Genomic DNA, 25,133 nt, shown 5'->3' with positions numbered 1-25,133 from the left:
CCCCCCGCAATACACTCCAGTTCTCACTGGACCTTATTTTAAAGCTTTGGCAACACCCAAAAGTGATAAACTCCAGGAGTTGCAATTCTCTCCATGGAACATCCCGCCTCCAGTTCTAACACACTTAAGTTATTCCGTCCACATCTGCCTCCAAACAGACCTCATGCCTCACACACCCAGTAGCTGGGAAGGATTCCAAAAAGCCTTTGTTGACATTTGTTTGGCTGAAGTTTCTTAGCTGGACATCAGTTAGGCTTGTGTCTTCAGCCAGTCCAACTGCATATACGATTGCCTGCTTTCTGAGATACGTAAAGGATGTGCTTTAAATCACAATGAAATTGGAATTTGGTTGCTTTTGGTAGACAATATTCTGCAAGCTGATACTGAGGCACAAAAAGGCTAAAAATGTTTATTTCAAAGATTCTAGCAAAGTGAACAGGGTGGAGCAAAACCAAAATTACCTCTCCCAGTTAAGGACAGCAATTAGATTTACTATATCAGTATACAACCATGTAGTAAACTTTGGCAGTTTTGAATGGCTAACTGCAAAGGGAGGGCATTTTTAACTGCAGCTGGAATGACACACTGGCCATTGAGGTAAGATATGAACCATATATAGCACACAATAAAACTAGGGCTGAGCTGAAAATTCTCAAATGAGTACTTTTGGTGGAAAATTGGAAGAGGTGATGAGCCAGACACTACTTCATTGATTTGGGGGAGGGGCTGGGCAAAACATTTAGTGATGGCAGTGGAAGTACTCTCACCAGCTCCGTCCTGGCAGTCATCATTGCTCCCTGCCCCCTCAATGTCTTGAATGTTCTGTTGTACTCAGGTTCTGCTTGAGGGCTCCCTATAGGCATTCTCCTTCATGGGGGAAGAGCCGTAGCTCAGTGGTAGAGTATCTGCTTTGCATGTAGGAGGTCCCAGGTTCAATCCCCCAGCTCTCCGGGTATCATCAGGTAAGGCTGGGAGAGACCCCTATCTGAAGCTCTGGAGAGATGCTGCCAACCAGAGCAGACAATACTGAGCTCTATGGACCATTGTCTGACTTGATAGAAAGCAATTTCCTATGTTCCTATCCCAGGACAGGGAGGCATTTTAATTGGACTAGTTGGCTTCAAAATCAGTAACGACTAACGGGTATGCAAGCAGAGGGGGAATAGGGGACCCGGCTACATTAGTAAAGAAAAGGTGTTTTATTGCGTTATAACACTGTGACACCAGAGGGCACTGTGGAGTCCCGTCTTTCACCAATGTGATTTCCCATTACTGTAGGAAGTTTACAATGCATTTTCATGAACTGCTTTTTGATGTGCCTAGATCCAGTCTAGGAAAATGTGCCCTGGTGAACTCTTCAGGGTGAAGGGATGCTTATCTGATCTATCCTTTATTGCCAACTGGTCTGAGGGAACATGAAAGGGGAAGCTGTCCTGGGGCTCTGGAGGAATCATCCCTCTGAATCAGGGGTCAGCAACCTAAGGCGCAAGGCTCCTCTAACCGGCCCATGGTGCCCCCTGCCCCCCCCCGCACTTACCATCGGGTCAGAGGAACACTGAAAATAGCGTGTGCGCATGCTCACGGGCCCTCCTCCGACCCAGAAGAGCACGCGTGCGCACACGCTCTGGCCCATCCTCCGACGGACGGCGCATCGACCGGCCCGTCTTCGGATAAGGTTGCCAACCTCTACTCTGTATGATGCTGACCAGCATCCAGCAGCCTCTCTTGACTTGCCTTCAATGCAAGTGGCTGAAGAAAGTCACAGATGAGTTAATTTTCAGATCCAGTGCCTGGTGACATCACTCAAATGGGGAGAGGGCAGGAATTTCTCCCAGCTTTATCCTCAAGGTTAGGGATGCCCCCAGGAAATAGCTAAGCCAGGCATCCCCAAACTTTGGCCCTCCAGATGTTTTGGACTACAATTCCCATCATCCCTGACCACTGGTCCTCTTAGCTAGGGATCATGGGAGTTGTAGGCCAAAACATCTGGAGGGCCAAAGTTTGGGGATGCCTGACCTAAGCTAAGGTCATCCAATTGCAGATAGTTGCTATTACAACAAAGTTGTGACTCTTTAAACTCAATTCATGTCTAACATTTCCATTCCGGTCTGCAAGAGCAGAGGAGATTGCCCTAAAACCCGCAAAGGGTTACAAACATGCTGGCCTACAAAACAAGGTTAGACTCTGACAAGCTATGCAAAGCTCGTCCAGTCTCCTTCCACAGGATATTAAGAGCGAGATGCTGAACTCTCACTGTTTGGCTCGCGCAAAGGCAGCGTGGCTGGAACAGAGATTTCAGCAGGAAACAGGAGAACTGATTCAAGTCACAACACGAGAGATATGGCTGAGGGCTGACGGCTGCAGCCCACAGACTGTTTAACTAGCTTCTGTCAACAGGGAACCCTGAACAGCATAAAAGCAAGGCCGCCTGCATTTCAGTGGGGGGGGGGGGCGGGGCGGGCGAGGCTGTGGGTTCTTTGCTGCTTACAATGCTATTGCTAGAAATTTGCATGCCTTTCCCATTAAATCCTCCTCTCTCTCTCTCTCTTTTCAAATAAAGAAAGAATTCAGCTGTCCTTTGCGGCCAGGTAACCAATTGAGCAAATACACTAAGTGCCAGCAGACTCTTTCCAACACAAATGTGGTTGTTCTGATTCTTGGAGGGGCCAGCACAGTCTTATCCCGCATATACATACCTACATATTCCCCCCCCCCTATTTTTGAGCTTGCTTGAGTCATTATGTAACCTTCAAAGCTACCTTGGCAGTTGAATTCCATTCCCTGAGCAGTCCATTCCAGCAAGCACACCCTGCCAAAATACAAATGCAAGCCGCCTGGTGCCATTTTTTTCTCTCTCCAGCAAGCACAGCTTCCAAGAAAATACTTCGGTTTGTGCAGAATCTGGATCATTAGATATATCTGGGTTAATACAAGTTGAATGGAGAATACCGGTACACAGAAACACTGGCCACTGTGCCTAGCCATCATTTTAAAATTAATTAATTTATGTTATTTGTGCGCTGAAACTTAACATAAAAGTTCTCTGGGCAGCTGAAGAGGGAATTGAGCTCATTAGGAACATAAGAAGATGCCTTATACTGACGTCAGACCAAATTGCTTAGTTTCAGAAAGGCTAACTTTCAACCATAGTTACTGAAGCTGGATAGTTTTAAGCTAACCATGCTTACAACTGATGATACATGCAGGTACTGTACATAAAAAGTTAGTTAGTCACTAGTGGAAGTTTCCAAATTCCTCCCATTTATGACTGTACTAAAATCTGCAAACACAAACTGAGTATTTGATAAAGTCTACAGTTATAATCCTAAACACACTTTTGGGGGGCATAAATCCCAGTGAATTCAGAGAGACTTACTTTTGAGAAAATATGCTTAGTGCTATAATGTTAACAGAAAGCAGGTATGGCAGGGAAATATTAAAGCTGAAAAAATATCTACTTCTCCAAAACATGCATTAAAGTCTTCACACAAAATACATATTTCTAAGGACTGGAGTTTTGCTCCTACCCAACTAAACTGAACTATGTAAGTTATACCATAAATACTCTATACTCAACTATGAGTCCTCAACTATCACATGTTATTATTTAAAACATTTATATTTGACCTTTCTAGAATCCCCAAGGCAGCTTGAAAAAATGCTCCCCACTCCCAGTCTATGGGACATAGATGATTATCAGGCTTTGGCTCTAGAAGTACATGATATTCTTAAAGAACATTACTTTTTCCCTTAATTGCCTTGCATTTTCATTCAAAGTACTCTGATTTATTCCTTGTAAGCTGCAGTTTTAGGACATTCATTTCTTATTTACAATGAAGAATAGTTCAGTTTAGCAAGAGTTAACCCAGATGCTGATCGCTTTAGCAGCTTCACTCCACAGTTCTACAATTTCCAGTGTCACAAGGTCAAACCAATTAAGCAAAGATGAATCAATTGCCAGGTCTAGCACACTGTGTAGAAAAAGTTGAGGGAATAAATATGAATATGCAAATGCATTACGTACAGGCGAGTCAACTTACGCTGGGGTTACCCTGCGTCAAAACACATTGGGTTAAATGGTGGGTGACATTGCCAAACTTTTTTTGCCCGCATGCCCAACCCTCTTTCTGCTCCCTTTAATTTTTTTTTATAATTATTGCCAAGCAGGTAAAGCTAAATGCGCACAAGTTAAATGCACGTAAGTTGCAAGTTATCTATAATGTTTTATGTGCATTGGAATTAGTGACAGTGGTTTCTGAGCTTGGTCAGAAAACTCCACATATAAAATAAAGGCAATATGGATCAGAACTGGGCAAACTGTGGTTCTCCAGATATTGTTGGACTACAACTCCCATCATTCCTTACCACTGGCCATGCTGGCTGGAGCTGATGGGAGTTGGATTCCAACACCATCTTAAGTGCCTTGGTTTCACTAACCCTCATAAAAATGGAATGTAATCACTCAGTTACTTACCCACAGTGTCACAGGGCACATCCTTGTGGACACAAAAATCTGTCCTAAAAATAATAAACAGCAATTAAAAAGATGAAAGGCTATGATGCACAACATATTCATTAAAATAAGCATATACATATAATAAAACCATTGAATGCAGTCTTGCACATTTATATATGCACTAAACACACAGTGATAAGGCTTTGAAAAACTGCTCTATCGGAGCGAATAGAAAACCTTTCTAAATTTAATTATGGTACCCGGGAGTGGGTGGCATTTTCAGGGGCATTCTCCGCAGCTGCAGTCTCTGAGGTCACCCTCCCCACAGCAATTTGGTCTGAAATGCTCTCCCCCATGACGTAATTGCTGGGGCAGGAGAGAGTTAGTGTGCAGGCGCATGAGTGTATATAGACATCAGAAGAGCCCTGCTAGAACTGATCCTCTGTCAATCTGTTTAATCCCCATTAAATGTTGTCCAAGTTTTGTGTGCGCACGTGTGCCCGCATGCTTGAGTGTACAAGAAAATACGCTGGATGTGTGTGCTGTATTTGAGCATGGGCAAGTAGATAGCCATGCCTACTTCCGCCTTGCTTGTGCCCATCGCCAGTATGTGGCCCCTCAGAGGGCTGACCAAGAGGGAATGCAGCCCTCAGGACAAAAAAAGAGTCCTCTGGCTTTAGGTGGACTTACCCACCTCGTTACTTTGTTCCAATTAATTTTTAACAAAACCAAAATATTTGAGATGTTTGAGAATTTCAAGCTATGAACGTAATGTTCTAATGTTTTTGAACTTTCCCTTTAACTATTGTATGCTGTTTGTTTCATAAAATGGAATAAACTACTAATATGTTTAGAAAGCATTATTCTTACTATTTTACCCCACCCATCTGGCTGGGTTTTTAAAAACAGTTGCTCCAGGGATTGGGAAAGGAGGCATATTGTTGTGACATCCAGCTGGCACTATCCAAGGCCAGCTTTTGCTGCAAACTCGCAGAATCAATCCCTCCAACCCAACTTTGACCATACAGTTAAAATGTTTCCAGATCCATTCCTAGTGCACTAACCATGCTCTGCCCATCTTTACAACTTGGCGATTCAATGCATCATAACTAAAATTTATTAAATGCACACTGTCAATCCATTGCTTTCATTTTTCTTTCTCCCCAAAGCCATCTCCAGGCTTCTCTTTCAGGAGAGTCATCAAAAAAGATTTAATTCAGGCTGAAGCAAAAGAAACTCTTAAGCTGCTACCAGTGAACCAAAGGAATCCAGGGCTGCTCTACTGCATCTAAATGCTTGAAATACAAGCCTTTCCACAAGGCGGCTGATGACATTCTGCTCTTGACCCAGCTGGCGCAAGCACCCTCACAGGAGTTCCCAGAGCCAGCTCGACAGAAGTTTATTTAAGGATTTATTATGTTATATAAACTGGTAAATCAAACAGATGCTTTTATTGTGAACTTTGAGTAAGTGGCGGGAGGCCACGGCTGGAAAAGCCTCTTCCCCTAAGGGGCTTGCTAGCTTAGCAAATAAAAACACGACATTTCTCCCTCTTGCACTCTGGTACCAAAATTATGACAATGGGAGCTGGTGGTTCCAGGCAATTCCCTGGATGCTCCCCTCTAAATGCCACTGCTCCACACTAGAAAACAGTGCAGCAAAATTAGACAGCTGTGATTGATTGACAGGACTGCAAAATCATCTTATCCCTCAACACCAAATGGTCCAGCGGGGAGCTCTTAAAGTGGCAGCGGGAAGGGGAGCAGAAAAAGAAAATGTAGCCAGCTAGCTGAGTATTTACATTATGCAGAATGAGGAGGTTGACTGAGGTGGTAGAATTATGAGCTGTGTCTACACTAATCTCCACTAGTAGCCTACAAAACTATGCCAAACCTTTCTCCCTAATGTCCTAGCTTTTTATAGACGGGTGTTTTATGTCCGTATGTGCAAGAGTGTGAGAGCATTACAAAAATGCATTTCCACATCTACAATCTTAACTTGATTCAGCTGCAAAATCCCTAGCCTATCTGCTGGCCATTGCTCATAACAACAAAGATTTGAACCCTGGTCCACCACTAGCCATATTCTGTGATAGAATGGCTCAGAGGCCATATATATGCACACAGCTGAATGTGGTGGTAAAGAGGGCTGGACCACATAAGGAGGCTGCCTTATACTGGATCAGATCCAGTAGCAGCCAGTGCAGAGGGAGAGGGATAAGATACAGGGAGCTCAGTGTAGAGAGGTGTGGTGGAAAGGAAGGAAGGAAGGAAGGAAGGAAGGAAGGAAGGAAGGAAGGAAGGAAGGAAGGAAGGAAGGAAGGAAGGAAGGAAGGAGCACATCAAATAAAGGTTCTTTTTCAGCAATTAGCATAGAATTACTGGCAAATCTCACCAGAACTGACATTTTGAGGTGAATTTAATTATTGCAGAAGAGAAACATCTGTGGAACTTCAAGGGCAGCAAAAGAAGAATTTCTGATAAGATTAGGGAAATATCTCAGGGTAGTTTCTGCACAGACCTATGAAAACTTTTCCTTCATCCTTCAGAAAACCATTTTAATTGTGCCCCCACCCTCTAGCTTCAGGACAGCTTGCAGAAAGCAATGGGCAAAGGTGAAATTATTATTATTACTACTACTACTACTACTACTGCCCTTCATCTAAACAAAGTGCATAGTTAAACTTTGGAACTCCCTTGTAGAAGAGGCAGGGTTGGCCACCAACCTGCACGACTTCAAAGGAGGATTAGAGAAAATCACTGAGGATAAAGCTATCAGCGGCTATTACTGGTGACTACTGTGTTGGGCCTCCACTGTCAGAGGCAGTATACCTCTGAAGACCAGCTGCTGGGAATCACAGTTGGGGAGAATTCCATTTTTGGACTTCCCAGGGGCATTTGTGAGAACAGGATGCTGGTCTAGATTGCCTTGGCTTTTCTTATGTTACAACATGATATAAAGGTGGGGTGCAATCACATAAATAGAAATTTAAAATACAGCTTCCCAGAGATAAGCTGCATTTGGCTCCTCCATTGCCCAAACAAACATAGCCTTTTGCACAAAATCCAGAAAAAAAGTTCCTTTTTAGAGGCTGACCCTTAAGAGCTTAGTTCTTATGCTAACTCTAGCAGCTGCAGCTGTTGAAAAACCAGCTCCTGCTTTTTCCTGGCTTAGCCCTTCCAAACTGGACACACTGGGGAGCATCCAGGGACATATACATGCACTTTGAAAGCCAACGTTTAATGATGAAGCCTGCAGCACCTAGCTGAAAATGCTAACTTTTGTGCCATAGAAACCAAAAAGAGTTGAGCCAAGAAATCTTCCAACTGACACACTGTCCTTTCCTATGCAGGGGAAAGTTCAAACAGGACCCAAGAAAAGGCAAAAAGATATACAGTACAGGAAGGGAAAGGTTGTGGCAACACAGCGCTGGCTTATTTTGCAGGGTGGATGTGGTTTTGCTGAAGCCCTGCATTGGTATGATGCCCAATTCTCTCACAAAATGAGCTAATCTTTGAGTCCATTATCCAAACCAGTGGCAGCTGGAGCGCCCCATCTATTATTACTTCTGTAAACTTCTCCAAATCCATATAATTTGGAGGGTGTCCCAAGTTTTCCCTGTGTGACCAGCTGCTCCAAATGCTTAAGTACATGTGGCATTCCCTTTGGTAAATCAACCCAGTGGGTAAGGAAGGAGAATAGGTAAAATACTGGACCTTTGCTGCCCCTCTCAACATTATATTGTGTGCTTGAGTGTGTGTTAAAGCTCACATCGAAGTGGGGAGAGAAATCAGAGAATCCCATCACACCTCAGCTACAGGGTTCAAAGAAGAACAAGAGGTTAGCACTTAACCTCATTTTGAAGCAAGAGTGTTAATTAATTTACATTATGTAATGTAATGTAATGTAAATGTAATGTTACATTTTGAAGCAAGGGTGCTAACTAATTTAAAGCACAGGTAAATCTGGGAATCTAAGGTATCACCTGCTCTCACTTTTTTTTGCAATTTCTATACTCTGCTTCTCCAGCAATGCTACCCAAAGGGGTCCATATGCAATAATCACAGGGGCCCTGATCCATGTGCCTTGGGATTCTGAAATTGGACTGTAATAAGTCAGGACTTTTCAGCAGTGGCAACCTCACTGAGGATCCTCCTGCTGAAGAACGTGCATTAGACCAGCCCCATTTGATATTTTTGAAGTTGGTTAAGACCTCTCCTCTGCCTGGCGTGCTCTGGTCCATGGGGTAACGAAGAGTTGGACACGACTAAATGACTAAACAACAAGACCTCTCGCATCCTGTAGGGACTTTAAGCTCAGCTGTTAATTCTGTGATAAGATTTCAACTTTGTTTCATGAGGCTCTATTGACCATTTAAAACTGTTCTTTTATTTTAATTGTATTTGGTTTGCAAATCACCCTGAATCTTAAAAATGAATAGTTATGTCGACACCAAGGGTGGATTATGAAGGAGGGGGAAATGCAACACAGGGAAAAAAATATGGCTCTCCCCATCCCACCATCTGGCTGGCATATGTCTTTGGAAATATTGTGACCCTTTCACGTAAAAGGGTTTACCAAATATACATACGAACCATTTAAAAACATAATATTTGTTTAAACTCAGTTTCAGTAACTCAACTAAGTTTTCTGTGAATCTTAAGCAAAGTAAGCTGTCCCACCAAGCTTTGAGGTCTCTTGTTTACAATAAAACTGCTGCGAGGAGAGGTCAGGGAAGCTTCCTCTCCAGCATGCTAAGGTGTTGGCAGTCTGACCAGAACATAAGCTAGGAAGGATGAAGCAGGGTGACCAAGCTAAGGATGCAGCACTATTCAACCTGGCAGAGAATAACAGTGGGGTGAGACATGCACTGCAATGGGGAAAGGAAGTGGGAGTGAAAGGAGGAGGTGCAGCAAAGAGACTGCAGATGAATAGAAGCCAGTGCAAGAGAAGGAGAAGAGTGGTTTTGCTATTGATAATGGCCAATGCTTGATAACAGTGCTGGGCATTTAATAAGGATAAGTGATGAGCAAGAAGCCCATTGTGCCAATAGTTCAGCCATTTCCACTTTCCACTAGGGCAGGACAGAAACAGCAAGGAGGAGTCCAGCTTCTTTGGACACAACACAGAATGAAAGACCCTGCCCAAGTCCCCAGTGAGGAGCAAAGAGTAAATGGATATCTCTTGCATACAGCACTCTGGGATAGGTAGGCACTGTTTTAAGAATCTCTTTCCATCTCTCCAAATGACAGCATCTTGTCGGAGAGCCTCTCAGAACCTAGAGCCAGTGCAAGTCATCAGTGGGTTCCGCTAGACATTCCTTTTTATTGTTCATTCATGATTACCTGTGCTCATGATTATACCAGGGCAGTCACACGTGATCCTGCTTTTAATACTACTTATGCCCACAAATGTTTGGGGGCAATCACACTGCTTTATTTCCAATCCCACAATGTCCTGCTGAAATCTGGTAACTTTTCATACCAGAAATGTTCTGTTGTATTTTTGTCACGCTTTTGATGTCCTATAGCCCCTCCAGGCAGAAATAATGTGGCAGCATTGAGGAAGCACCACAAAACAAACTAAAGCAGAACAAATCCACCATCAGTAATGCAACTATTATTGTATCAAGAACATGTTGCAGGATGCACCTAAAATAAAAAAGCCAGTCTTGGAGGGCATCAATCAATAGGAATTGAGATCACTACCTGGTGACAAAGACAGCAGCATCCACTGGAGGGGTGTCATCTCGTGCTCCCGGCACCTGATTATTTCCAAGGTACTTTGCGCCACCAAATTCTTCATTTTGCCAATGGCAAAAACTCTCCAGGGACCTCTCCCCATGATGCCCAATGGACAGCTTGGCCTTCAGGAAACAAAGAGGAATTGAGGAGACACAAAGCAGGGAGGGGATCAACCCAGGTGGCAAATCTGCAAGCAATGAGTTGGCCATCAGTAGAACATGAACCAAGAATCTTTCACGGCAAACTAATGTGGACAACATATGGGCAACTAATATGGGCTGGAGGAATAACTCTACCAGGGCTAGCTTTCACGTAGGCGGCTGCCTAGACTAGAGGACCACTTTGCATGGGAAAGAAATCCTGCTGCAAAAGCAGAGGGGATGCATTTTCACTTTGCACTAGTACAGGGAGCAATGGGATGACGATTGCCAAGCAGTATTTTAGCAGCCCAACCAATAAAGTCATGTTCTATCTAGTAACCAGCACTGGGATCTGCAAAATCATTTCTGGGGAAGCTTCACCCATGACCCTATAGATTCTCTACAGTTCTGCCCATACTCTACCAGGGTCTACCCTAGTTTTGGTCCCTGGTTTCCAGATTCTGCCATGGCTGTGCCTGTGCCCTGACAGATTTCTCCACACTCCATCCCTACTCCACTAGATTTCTTCAGACTTTGCTCTAACCCTACTCTGCCTAGGAGCATATATAAATATATCATATATCATATATCAAAAGTAGTCAATCTTAAGGATGAGAGGAAGCCAAATCTAGCAAGGAGAGTTGGCCTACATGTGACGTCGCAATATGAGGATGTGGGCTTCCAGACTTGGGGCAAAAATTAACTGCAGCCCACCAGTGGATACAGGTCAATTTCAGGTAAACTGGCACTTCCTCACTTCGGGGGGTGGGGGTGGGGTGGGACCTCACCAAAGATGGCTACGGCACGTGGGTTGTGGAACTCTGCAATCTGTCCACTGCTGTTTTATTTAACCCATCTATCATTTAATGGTTATCATATCAAATTATACAATTTCAAACAGTTGTTTTGAACAAAATAAAAACACCACCACAGCAGCTTGTCAGCAACTTACAGGACGGCTTTGAAGGAGGACAAGCTTAGTCACTCGAATGTTGACTTTAACTCCAAGGCTCTGGTGTTGAAACATGTTGTACACCTGAACAAAGGCAGCAACAGACAACAAGCTCAGAATATCATTCCACTGAAAGAAGTTAACTAAAACAAAAATGTTTCTCTGCTATTTATTCAGCAAATAATCTAATGACCATGACCTAACATACTAAACTACTTGCCACAAATACAAAGAATTTAATTCCATTAACAGTACTTCAATAACTTGCATACTATTTTTCAAGCAAATAGCTTCATGCACATATCTCAGTAGTTTTTACAGCCTTACAGAAACACAGGAAGCTGCCTTATAGCAGATCAGACCACTGATCCACCTAGCTCTGTACTGCCCACACGGCTGACAGTAGCATTCCAGGATTTCATGCTAGTACACTCCAGCCCTACCTGGAGATGCCAGGGATTGAACCTGGGACCTTATGCATGGAAAGCGGATGCTGCACGGCTGAGCTATGGGTCTTCCCCAACCTAACTTCTGCCTGACAAGAATCAATCTGCTTACTTTACTTCACCTCTCTTTAAGATAAAATGAAAATGGCAGCTGTAGCCCTCGGGCAATGCACTTTAGGGGAGACTGAGCAAAATAGAAAAAAATTCCTTCAGTAGCACCTTAAAGACCAACTAAGTTTTTATTTTGGTATGAGCTTTCGTGTGCATGCACTCATACTTGGTATCTGAAGAAGTGTGCATGCACACGAAAGCTCATACCAAAATAAAAACTTAGTTGGTCTTTAAGGTGCTACTGAAGGAATTTTTTTCTATTTTGCTTTGACTCAGACCAACACGGCTACCTACCTGTATTTAGGGGAGACTGTAACCCAGGTTTGGCTCACAACTCACTAGTGACTAGCAACTAATTCAAAGTTCTAAGACACCAGACTACGGACGCTGTTTTAAGATTTCTAATGAAGGATTAAATAATAAATAAATAAACAGTGGGGTCCAGTCTTTTCGGCAACCGTGCCACAAATAGGGATGGAATTCGGCAATATGGCGCCCTGAGCGAGGACGAAATTGGACTCCTCCTCCTCACAAAACATATTTCTATTTTAACAATAATTCCTTTTGGTACCATTGCTTTATTGTTGATCTTCTCAGTAGGTACCCATATAAATATAAGTGGTGATGGCATTATTTTGCTCCCCCTCCAAGCTTAGTGCCCTGCGCAGGGGAACCACCCACACCAGCCCTAAATCCATCTCTGGCCCAAATTAAGTCAAAGAGAAAGTGTTACTTTGCTGGGAGGTACTGTATAATAAATCTGCACCCACCCAAACAGCTTTGGTGGGGGAGTGCTTTTTGTCAGGCAGAAGTGTAGCACTAGCGTCTGAATTTGTTGCAGCCTCACAGGCCCAAATCCTGTGTTCAGAGTTTCTACAAACTCCTCTGCCTGTACAATCTGTGATACCTGTGCAATAGAGCCCCCCCCCCCCCCCGGTTTAAAATATTGTGCCTTTCCTTGTGAATCCAGAGCTAGGATTTGACTCCACATCTGCCAGCCCCGACATAGTAAACCAAACCAGCTCTCTTATGTACACAAATGCTAAGCACATGTTCCTTAAATTTGACTCATCTGATAACTTGCATATCCACAGGCAGCTCTTCCTAAGAAGGAACAAAAAATTTTTAATAAGCTCTCCAAGGGCTAAAAAGAAAATATATGGGTTTAAAACCAAACAAAACACCAGGCATTGAAAAGGCAGCTGAAGGAAAAAAAGATAGATGTTTCTGAGGGAAATGGATGGTTGGGCACTATAATCAAAGGGAACACTGAGGTCAAAATATAATTTTAGAGTCATTGAAATAAGTTGAAAGACTGTGGTTTATGCAGGTCAAAAATACTGAGAACAGTGCTATCAGAAAGCAAAACTAAATAATGGTGCATTTTGGACTTCAGGAAATAGAATGGAAAAGCAATTTCCTTGAGTTATTCATGTGCAGTATAAGAGAATAGAAATATGAGTGAGTACAGAATGGCACAATCTTAAGTTAGGAAGCTCAAAAACGCAGCAGGAAACTAGTTTATATGGTGATCTCCAGACTGTACATGCCAGCTAGACAGTTCAACTCTTTTACAGATATGTAATTAAGCCCAGAACTGTATTTCCCATTCCTTGGTTGCACAGATACCTCATGTTAGAATATATCAATCATTCAAAAATTGGAGGAACAAGAAATATTTGCACATCTTAAGCATCTTCTGTACATCTCGAATTATGCTCTTCCCCACGAACAAAGGGAACTAAATTCAAAGCACAAATTTGTGTTGCATAAATCCTAGAGTATTGTGTTGTGATGAGACGTCTGTCTTTTCTGTAACTTGATTGCTTGCTATCGGGCAATGCCGACACCCGCAGAGCAATCTAGAAAGGGATGCCCAGTGGATCAAGAAGATTTCAGTAAGCATAGATGCCTAGCAGTTTGTTTTGTGCTGCAAAGTACACTTTTGGCTTCTGAACAACTGTAAGGATATTAGAACAGCCCCTGAGAATACAGAAGATGGACGGTCTCTGAGCTACCTAATAGCTGAAGGTATTCATTTAACAGGTATTGATGCCTACAAGATGCTTGAAGAAATAAGCACTGGCTGCTTCTGATAGGCAGTGGTGGCTGGCAATTTCCTGCCTCATGAGTGAGTTCCAGCTGCTTGGCTGCACTCCGCTGCCTTAGAGGTCCTCACTGGGCTTGGTGCCTGGCAACACCAGGAAAAACTAATGATGAGGGCAGGAAATGATGCCTGAATACATAGGGCACCATGTGGACATAATGATATTTCTGCTCCTTAAGTTGAAGACTGGTATGATATTGGGTCCATTGTAGCACTACGTTAAAGTCACATAGCAGTATATGCCATGAATCCCTCAGTCCCATCAGGACTAGGCATGCCACGGCAGTCCCAAACAGAAGAGGAGGAGGATGGAGATAGACCTGATGGAGGGCAGGATAACAGGCACCTGGAGATGAAGGGTGGGAACCTACCCCTTGTAACTCCAGGTGTCACAGATGGGGAAGCAGAGCTACTAGCTCTCCCCACTGCCCCACTCCTGAGGTGTGCAGAGATTAATTAGGTAGCAGGGAGATGCTGAACAAGAGGAGCTGGAGGCAGGGGGACAGGACACAGCGTTGTCACCATGAACAAAGTGTCACTGTTGTAGGTGGGATCAGTTGCACCTGCTTAGGAGGAGTTTGTTGTTGTTTAGTCGTTTAGTCGTGTCCGACTCTTCGTGACCCCATGGACCATAGCACGCCAGGCACTCCTGTCTTCCACTGCCTCCCGCAGTTTGGTCAAACTCATGTTCGTAGCTTCGAGAACACTGTCCAACCATCTTGTCCTCTGTCGTCCCCTTCTCCTTGTGCCCTCCATCTTTCCCAACATCAAGGTCTTTTCCAAGGATTCTTCTCTTCTCATAAGGTGGCCAAAGTATTGGAGCCTCAGCTTCACGATCTGTCCTTCCAGTGAGCACTCGGGGCTGATTTCCTTAAGAATGGATAGGTTTGATCTTCTTGCAGTCCATGGGACTCTCAAGAGTCTCCTCCAGCACCATAATTCAAAAGCATCAATTCTTCGGCGATCAGCCTTCTTTATGGTCCAGCTCTCACTTCCATACATCACTACTGGGAAAACCATAGCTTTAACTATACGGACCTTTGTAGGCAAGGTGATGTCTCTGCTTTTTAAGATGCTGTCTAGGTTTGTCATTGCTTTTCTCCCAAGAAGCAGGCGTCTTTTAATTTCGTGACTGCTGTCACCATCTGCAGTGATCAAGGAGCCCAAGAAAGTAAAATCTCTCACTGCCTCCATTTCTTCCCCTTCTATTTGCCAGGAGGTGATGGGACCAGTGGCCATGATCTTGGTTTTTTTGATGTTGAGCTTCAGACCATATTTTGCGCTCTCCTCTTTCACCCTCATTAAAAGGTTCTTAAATTCCTCCTCACTTTCTGCCATCAAGGTTGTGTCATCTGCATATCTGAGGTTGTTGGTATTTCTTCCAGCAATCTTAATTCCGGCTTGGGATTCATCTAGTCCAGCCTTTCGCATGATGAATTCTGCATATAAGTTAAATAAGCAGGGAGACAATATACAACCTTGTCGTACTCCTTTCCCAATTTTGAACCAATCAGTTGTTCCATATCCAGTTCTAACTGTAGCTTCTTGTCCCACATAGAGATTTCTCAGGAGACAGATGAGGTGATCAGGCACTCCCATTTCTTTAAGAACTTGCCATAGTTTGCTGTGGTCGACACAGTCAAAGGCTTTTGCATAGTCAATGAAGCAGAAGTAGACGTTTTTCTGGAACTCTGTAAAGGAGGAGTTTACAGGTGCGCATAAAGCAGACTCACCCTTTACGAGCTTGGAGGAAGAGGCGTGTCACTCGTTGTGGATCACTCGTCTTCCTCATGTACCCTCACAACTCCTGGACCTGTGCTTCATACTGTGCCTGAACAAAGATCTGTTTCTTACTCTGAAGTTAAGTGCCACTGTTGTTGCATTCTGGGGTGGGAGCCGGACAATATACTGTACTTGTTTTGCTGGCAGAAGGTTGTTGAGCAACCAAGAGGAAAACCCTGCTCTTCCCAAAATACTGACAAATAATGCTAGCTTTGCAACTCTACTAGTAATTAGTATATCCAACTATATCAAATTTTGGTCATCTTCAGATGTACCTAATGGAAGAACAGATCTACAACTTAAGAGTGACTTTCTAAGACCTTTGTGGTAAGAGGCTGCCCAGATATTGAAATCTATGGAACAGTGATGTTAAAAATAATCTGCTGTTTGGTTAACCTAAATAATTACTTTTCAAATATATACTTTCTTCTTGGATTTGAAATGAACTTGCCTCTATTTCAAGAAAGACCACAGGCTGACTTAAGAAATTGTAAATGTATATTCTTAGTGTGGCTGCAGCTGTTGCTAAACCATGTGATTAATTTAAGAGCCTCCTGAAGCTGCAAGCAGTAACATGAAATTAGTGATCCCTTGAACATTATTAAAAAGGAAAGTTTATATGTTAGATTTTTTGAATAATGTTGGGCTTCCCTTTGTAGTTTCCTTTTGGATTTTAAATCGCCCTGTTAAGCCTGGTCTTTCCACTTGCAGATGCATCTTCGAGGCAGAGTTGTATGCGGAAATAATTGTTCTTTTCTTCAAAATACACTAATCTCTATTTTGGGAGTAAGGCTTTTATTCCTTGAGGCGCCGTTTGGCATTCTGATGTGAGAGGAAGCTTGATGTGAGAGGAAGAAGGATTTTTAACATTACATTATCCATCCCCCTTTTCCTGGATGGCTGAAACAATATGATGTGGGTAATAACTATTATTTTTAGGTACCCTGCATCCTCAATGTATATGATGTGTTACAAAGACCAAAAAGCCTCGAGACAGACAGGTTGTGCATTCACAGAAGTGACCAGAGGAGGAATGACCACTGGGAGCAGAACAGAGAGAAGAAATGAAATGGTGCATCAGCAGCAATACAACCGGACACCTTCATCTGCCTCAGCTGCAAAAAAACATGTCTCTCCCATCTCAGCAACCACAGCAAGTCTTCCAACAGTTTGACTTCACCCCTAAAGGTGCATTCCTCCATTGTCTCCCGAGATAGACAGATGCTAGCCAGCCTTCAAGTGACTCAAGCCAGCCTTCTCCAACCTGGTGCCTTCCAGGGTTTGGGATTACAAATCCAATCAACTCCAGTCAGCGTAGCCAATGCTGAGGGTTGATAGGCATAACAGCCCCAAATATCAGGACTACAGCAAAAACAAAACAAAACACTTCCTGCACACAGACAACTAGCAAATCAGGGAGACAGCTGTTAGAACTTGCTTTCTACAGCAAGGGGCTTTGATTTTTGAAATTTTCCACCTGTGGTCCCAGGTGGAATGTACTACATAATTCTGCCAGACCATATGCATTTGAACTCCTAGTTCTTTCATAGAAAGCACTCATCACCACCAAAACCTGACCCTCAGATCTAGACGAAAGCACCTAGACTTCTCCATAATGGTTTCCCTGGAACATTTAATTTTTTAAAACAATATATTCATAAGTCAATGTTGTCTTAAGGCACAGTTCAAAGCTTTCAAAAGACATTTAAAGCAGAGATTTGGCTTTAGGAGCCCATCATCCAATCTGTGTCTTTTGAAATAGTTTTTATTTTTGTTTTCTTTCAAGTTGCATCTATTTCCACCCCTAAATTCATATCCTCATTCAGCAGCTGCAAAAATAAAACCATATTTTGTAATGTTGGCTTTCCTTCCCAACAAACAGATATTAAATTGCTTTAAGCAGATCCTAGCTTTTTATACATATTTTTTAAAAAACTATAAATATAATGAGTGTGCTAATATGCCATTTTAAGTCTTACTTTGTGGTTTGACTGTAAATGTAATGCCTTATAGCAAGGAGTCAAATTAATAAATCCGCCCCCCTCCCCGACAGCAATGCTCTATTTGCTTAAATCCTGGCATACATGCCAAAATTAACATTCTGGTTTCTTTTAGAAGCAGCTGTTCGTCCTGCCATGTTGGAGTAAAGAAGAAACTAAACTTTGCAAGGCCAAAACCTGAACATTTATCAACATTCATAGGAAGACACCCATGACTCTTTGCATCCTTAAGCCTTGGTGGAAGTTCATCATTGCTCTCATTGACCATTTGTAATGCAAAACTAGGTTCTACCTCTGTAATTTAACACTAACATTAGGGTGGGTAGTTAGTAGAGGCAAGGGAGGCAATTATATTTTATTTTTTTGCACTGTCAGAGGTACTAAGCAGATCCTACCCAGGATAAGAGCAGCAGCCATTCATTTATGTGGGCAAAAATAAAGGGGTGCAAAGGGGGACATCTTAGGGATTGCAGATAAACTTGTCCCATACTCTTGGCATCCTCAGTTTCCTGGGGAAGGAGAGCATTTTGACTTTTTAAAATATGGTCCTAGTTAATAAATGAAGTTATCAATCTCCAATAACTTCAGCAGGTCTGTTCTGAGTAGAACTAGCATTGGATGCAGCCTAATGAATTTCTCTTCTTTGGTGCTCTTAACAAGAATCAAAAATTACAGAGAATCCAAGCAGACACTGCTTACAAAATGCAGACTAAGCAGGTGGTGGAACATACCACACAATCTGAAGGGCATTTATAACGCTGTGTTAGGAAGCTGGGGTAGATAATTCTTGCAGAGGCAACCAATATTCCCATCCCACCCGTAGGGATGGGAAAATCTGTCCATTTTAGTTTCACATAGTTTCTCATCCCCCCCCAATCTTAAATTCAGTTCACATTGCAATTCACATCTGCATCACTTTGCAATTTTTATTTAAGAGACCTCATGAAAATACATCAGTGTATTAGTGCACATTTCTACTAATATACACGTTTTTAAAAGCAGTTTTCATTAAAATTATGCAATTTTGTATGCAATTTTCACTAATATGTGCATTCTTAGGCACACTTTCCCCTAATACAGGCATCCCCAAACTTCGGCCCTCCAGATGTTTTGGACTACAATTCCCATCTTCCCTGACCACTGGTCCTGTTAGCTAAGGATCATGGGAGTTGTAGGCCAATACATCTGGAGGGCTACAGTTTGGGGATGCCTGCCCTAATACATACATTTTTGTACACAGAATTTGAAGGAGTACTAATTTCAAAGGACAGCTGCATTTTGGTTTGTGTATTGTTTGGAGAAATGCAAATTAGGTAGGGATGCACTGAAATGAAATTTCTCTCCCACCCCTAAACCCATGAGGCAACAAGAAGATATGATATGGTTTGCCAACATTTAGTGCTGTTTAGGAGACAAGTAGGGGGGAATCAAGATTAGAGGTCTTTGTGGAATGAATTATCATATAAAAAGCACAAAAATGAATTGGTTAGAGTAGACATCCTAAATGTTGCAGTTGTGTTGTTAACTTAAGGAAGTACTCTGTGTTGCAAGAACCGTTTCTCTCCATCAGTATTACTTGATTCATTGCTGTGAAAAGAGAGCTCACATGCAATTACAGTGGTGCCTCGGGTTACGAACTTAATTCGTTCCGGAGGTCCATTCTTAACCTGAAACCATTCTTAACCTGAGGTACCACTTTAGCTGATGGGGCCTCCTGCTGCCGCCACCGCACGATTTCTGTTCTCATCCTGGGGCAGAGTTCTAAACCTGAGGTACTAATTCCGGGTTAGCAGAGTTTGTAATCCGAAGTGTTTGTAACCCGAGGTGTTTGTAACCTGAGGTAACTGTCTAAGATGTTTCATATCAAAATGTATAAAGAGCCCAAACTCAAATACAAAAACTAAGCATCAAAACATAGGACTAGTTTTGAAGGCAGACACATCTCAAGGAACCAAGTGAACCTACCATGTTCATCACAGTCAGAATGAATCTTTGAGCAGCATCTGCCCCATGGTACTGGACCATATCAGCATCCGCCACCACGAGTGTTTCCACTGTGTATTCATTTGTGAGCCGAATAGCATTCCTCCGCTCTCTCCAGTCATTGGTAAGCTTTGCCTTTTTTTGCCTCTTCTTTTCTAGAAAGCAAACAACACGTTCAAACATCTTTTCTAGCACAATATTCTCCTTTGATGCTTTAACTTTGAAGCAACAAGTTTCCACTACTATTGCAATAGTTGCACTGGATTCCTCTGTTGTACCACATTCAAAGTCATCTGTCCACTAGGAACTGGAGCCCTTTCACTAGCAGAGAGAGAATGTAGCCTATTGAAAATTGTAGATATGACTTACATAGGCCCATTAATTTCCGTGTGTCTGCTCTAAACATATCTTAGCTCACCACAACCCATGGACTTGGCTGAGAACCAGTGACACATGACATGGCTTCCAACCATATATACCATGGTTTCTCAAGCTAGTGATTAGGTGAGGTATCTCCATTGGCTCCCACAACTGTTCTGCTGAGTCCATATTTAGTGGTACATTCTCTTTTAAATTCCCCAGTGTAGTTTAGCTATAGGGAATAGCCCTGCTCTATTCCGTCTTGGTCAGACCACACCTGGAGTACTGTGTCCTGTTCTGGGCACCAAAATTTAAGAAGGATATTGACAAGCAGGAACATGTGCAGAGGAGGGCGACCAAGATAATCAAGGGTCTGGAAACCAAGCCTTATGAGGAACAGTTGAGGGAACTGGGTAAACTTAGACTGGTAAAGAGGAGGCTGAGAGGAGATGTGATAGCCATCTTCAAACATCTAAAGTGCTGTCACATGGAGGTTGAAGCAAGCTTATTTTTCCTGCTCCAGAGGCAGGGACCTAAACCAATGCATTCAAGGGACAAGAAAGGAGATTCCAACTAAACATCAAGAATAACTTTCTGACAGAAAGAGCTGTTTGACAGTGAAACAGAGTCCCATGGACATTCCTTGCTTGGAAATTTTTAAACAGACGTTGGATGAACATTTTACGTGTATGATCTAGTTGAGATTCCTGCACTGCAGGGAATTGGACTAGATGACCTTCCAACTCTACAATTCTATGATTCTGCCTTCCTAACCAGACTAGAAAACTATATTCATTGCCTCAAAACAGGCTGCCCATTTCCCTTGAGCAAGGATCTTTTAAATAACACAACGGTCACGGCCTCTGCTGCCACTGTGGGCCCCTCAAGGCACACCTGAAACCAATACCCTTCTCCTCATTCATACTTCCATTCTGTCTCGTCAGTGCCTGCATTTGTTCACATCCAGTCCATCCTCTGTCAAACTGTCTGGCAACCGTTCTGCTATATTGCTTTTCTGCCTAAGGCACCAACTATCATCACTCAATATAGTTTTCTCCCCCCGCTTCTAAACTGAAGCAACAGACAAGAAATTGAACGCCACCACACACCCTCCTCCTGAAAAAGAAAAAGAAACACACAGAAGCAAAGAGAGAGAAAATGCATGTTGTGGAAATACCCTATTGTGATAAAGATCTACCATATATTCACTTTTCTTAAAGATGGTAATGAATAACAACAATTTACACACCAGTGGCTTAATCCCACTAGGCTTGCCTGGGCAAATCCGCATCCGTGTGTGTGTGTGTGTGTGTTCAAAAAACAGGATATAGATTATTGTTAAGCCAGATATACAGCCCACCGTATTCACAGAGGTTTGGGGTAGGTAGCAGCAAATTTCCACAAAGTTGGAGGGCTTCTATTGGCAAAGGGTTAGCAATTTAATTCCATCATAACATCAGCAAGACCACCTCCACTCGAATCAGACCTGGTTTGTCCAGGTTCAAGGGAGAGAGAGGCAGTTTCCAGTTACCCAGAAAAAATCTCTTAGTAGCTCAGACTAGCGATAGGGATAGAAGTTTATAAAATATTGCATGGCATGAAAAGAGTGGGCACAGAAAGGTTTTTCTCAACTGGGATTAAATAGAGAGTAATGCAGGGACATTGCAAAAGAAAGGAAAAACTTGCATGCATGAAAAGCTCTGAACCCACAATAAACTCAAATCTGGAAGCATCCTGAATAAGCCGAAACAATGAGACAACTGGCCCTCATTACATGGTTTGTGGGCTGTGTTTGTTGTAGGTGACAAGTTGTGCAGGCCTGACCCAGGAGGATGAGTTTATTCCATCCTAATTGTTCAGTCTCCCCCCCCCCAAAAAAAACCTTTTCCTTTTACCACCCCTGGTTCTCACAGCTAGTACGATAGACTGGCAAAAAATACTAATGATTTATGTAGAAATCTAAGTAAATGTATACAGGACTCAGATGTTGAATGAGGCTGAACAAAGCTTTTACACTTCAGGAGATGGGTATTTATGCTTTTCAGTTCTTGCCCAGCAATAAATGTTGCCAGTTTTAAGAAGCAGAGGATGAGCGCTATTGAGGAAAAGCAGCTTGCTAAGATCTGCTAAACATTACAGGATTTGCCATAAACTGTTCAAGTGAGTGTTGGGCCTAGTCGCCTGGCAGTGACAGCATACACTTTTGCCTTCACAGCATTGCAAGGCGCAATTCTCCTGCAGCGACAGGAAATAAGGATCTCTGTACAATACACAATACCCTTTGCACTTATCTACTGGTATACCTACCTACCTACCTATAAGAATTCAGAATTGCTCAGTCATTCCAATTGTGACCTGCCGTGATTAAATTACAAGAAAGGTATACGTCGGCCCTTAATGAAACCCCTTAAGTTCCACACCTGACTCCTCCTAATTTAACCCAAATCACAGACACCTCCATAACCTTCCCCTATGAACAGTTGCCCCATCCCCTATGCAAGTCAAACACTGAACAAGGGTGGATCTGAATAGGCAGCCAAATTAAACAAAAGCCATACACAGCTGGAGACCAGACTGCCCTCTTCTGCCAGGCAGAGGGCCCACCAACAGACACGGGGGATGAGATACGGGCCAGGGGTGGGGTTTCAATAGAGGTTTGGGGGCCAATTATTGCCCTCGCCCCATGCAGCCTTCCAACAGTAATCGGGGGGGGGGGGTACCGCCACCCCGGATTCTCCTCTAATTTGAGGTACTGATGCCCAGGCAAGTCTTCAAGGGTTGCTATGATGCCACTTTAAACAGCCATGGCTTCCCCCCAATAATTCTCTAGGGTGTATTTTGTAAAAGGTGCTGAGAGTTGGTAGGAGGCCCCCGTTTCCCTCCCAGGGCAACAATTCTCTTAGGGGTTTAACGGTCAATCCGTTTCCCCAGGGAATTCGGGGTATCACTGCCCTTAAAGTACAGTTCCAGAAACTTTGGGGGGGGGAGCCGTGACTGTTTAAAGTGGTATCATAGTATAGCTTTAAATGTAGCCTATGGTTTGAATGTGGCCTATGTTTCCTGCAGTTATTGCTCAATTTGAGGGGTTCAGGAAGCAAATACAGCTGGAGTTTCTCCCCTTCCTCCATACAATAATTCTGAGCAAAAGGTTATGTTTTTTTCTCTTCTTTTCAAGCCTGCAGAACCAGGATTCCAAACTGATAACCGGGCATCGCTGCCTCACACCCCCCTTGGCAGTCATCAAAATGGCTCGCTACCTTGCTTAGCAGAATATGGGCTCTCCAAGTGGAGGGCTGAAGCTTCACGTTTTGTGTTGAAAGAGCTGCACGTCCAACTTCACTCCAACACTGCCACCCCTCTCTGCCGCTCACATCACCCCCACCGCCAACTCCTGGCTCATAAGCTACGAAGTGTTTCACGGGACCCAGTATGAGGAAAAACTCAAGAGCTGTCCGTTGATGCTGGCTGTCAAAAGATTTTCATTATTGAGGTGGGAGAAGGTTTGCCGGTTGGCAACTAACCTGAGGCAAACTGGAAGAGGAGAGGAACAGCTGCATGCTGGGAGTTGGCAGCCATGACGGCTGGCATTCAGAGTGCCTTTGCATCCAATGCCCACTTGTTCCTCACCAGATGATGCAAGTGTGAGGAGAGTTCTGTGGAATTTTTCAGAACGTTCCTTCAAGCACTCTTCTTTCCCACTGCCTCTCTCTCTCTCTCCCACCAACCTATTCTCCATGGTTAAAGCCCTACACTGTATTTCTTTCCCTTTATTTGAAAGTTGAAAGAGAGACAGAGAGGGAGTTATTCTGGTCTCATAACCCAGAGTAACTGCTGTGAAGTACGGCTGGAGCTGGACACAACAAAAAAAAGAAAGAAAATAAAATAAAACTGTGCCTGGCAATGAGCAAGCCTTCAAAAAGAAATGTGTCAAAGTAAAAGAGGAAGAATGGTCACATTCACACCAAACATTTAAAGCACTATGATATCATTTTAAACAGTCATGGCTTTCCCCCCAAAGAATCCTGGGAGCTGTAGTTTGTTGAGGGGTGGCTGAGAGTTGTTAAGACGCCTATTCCCCTCTCAGAATTACAATTCTCATCCTGAACTAAGTCCTAGTACAGAGTTTCCTGGGAAGAGAGGTTGACTGTTAAACCACTCTGGGTTGGCTGACAGCCGGCAGAAGTGACCCCAAGAATCCAAAGCTACAATGAAGTTAGAGGAAAGTGATCCCAGATCCTCCACCAAATGGGATAAAGATCAGCACTGATGCAGAGGCTCAGGCTGTCGTTTATTCAACCATGTTTTTCAGGGACTTGGGCAGACCTTAGATGTTCCCACAGAGTGATGGAAATGGCCACAAACAAGAGTATTTGGAATTCTTTTAGTGGGGCTGAAAGGATCCTGCAGGCCTGTGTTGGACTGGAATGGCCTCTAGTCATTACAAGATGGAAGGAGGAAGCTCTCTGAAAACCTCCAGCAGCACTGAAGAAGGCTGAAGCCACAACAGCATATCTCCCCTTTCTCCTCTAGTATCATCTGATTTATGAACCTTGGAATGGTATTCCCTCTGTGAAGCCAATGAAACCCCAAGCTAAAATAAACAAATAGCCAAACGGGCGTTAAAAACCATGCAGCTCGGATGTGTAAGCATGAGAGTCATAAAACCCAAGCAGACCGACTGGCAGAGAAATGTACATAACAAGCATCGAAATCTGACGTTTTTAATGTTTGATGTTTTATCGTATTTTTAATGTTCTGTTGGGAGCTGCCCAGAGTGGCTGGGGAAACCCAGCCAGATGGGCGGAGTATAAATAATAAATTATTATTATAATTACCGAAGGCTATTTCAAATGGTGATGTTGCAGAGCTGGGTAAAATGCCAGGGACTGACACTTGGACCCTTCTGCATGCATAGCATATGCTCTACCCACTGAACTGAGGGTCCTTCCTTATGCAAAGCAGGAGTAGCAAACTTACTTTCATTCATTCATTCATTCATTCATTCATTCAATAATCACATACTTCCAAAGAGCTCAAATTGGCCCCCTCCCT

The 25,133-nt window shown here is 43.2% G+C and overlaps 1 protein-coding gene across 2 annotated transcripts in view; it reads right to left on the bottom strand.

Annotated features, from left to right (window-relative positions):
- Nucleotides 1–25,133, bottom strand: part of ADAMTS17 (ADAM metallopeptidase with thrombospondin type 1 motif 17) — a 167,607-nt gene that overhangs the window by 118,779 nt on the left and 23,695 nt on the right. For both annotated transcript variants that reach the window (XM_035130683.3, XM_035130684.3), the window contains exons 4-7: nt 19,704–19,876; nt 11,293–11,376; nt 10,165–10,322; nt 4,475–4,518 (exon numbers count right to left, since the gene is read on the bottom strand). In XM_035130683.3, coding sequence (XP_034986574.1) covers nt 4,475–4,518; nt 10,165–10,322; nt 11,293–11,376; nt 19,704–19,876 — 459 coding nt within the window. The remainder of the gene's footprint in view (nt 1–4,474; nt 4,519–10,164; nt 10,323–11,292; nt 11,377–19,703; nt 19,877–25,133) is intronic.

This window comes from Zootoca vivipara, chromosome 13 (genome assembly GCF_965207765.1).
Source record: "Zootoca vivipara chromosome 13, rZooViv2.hap1.1, whole genome shotgun sequence".
NCBI lineage: Eukaryota > Metazoa > Chordata > Lepidosauria > Squamata > Lacertidae > Zootoca > Zootoca vivipara.
The sequence above is the reverse complement of the archived record's forward strand: the minus strand, read 5'-3'. Positions and strand labels throughout refer to the sequence as shown.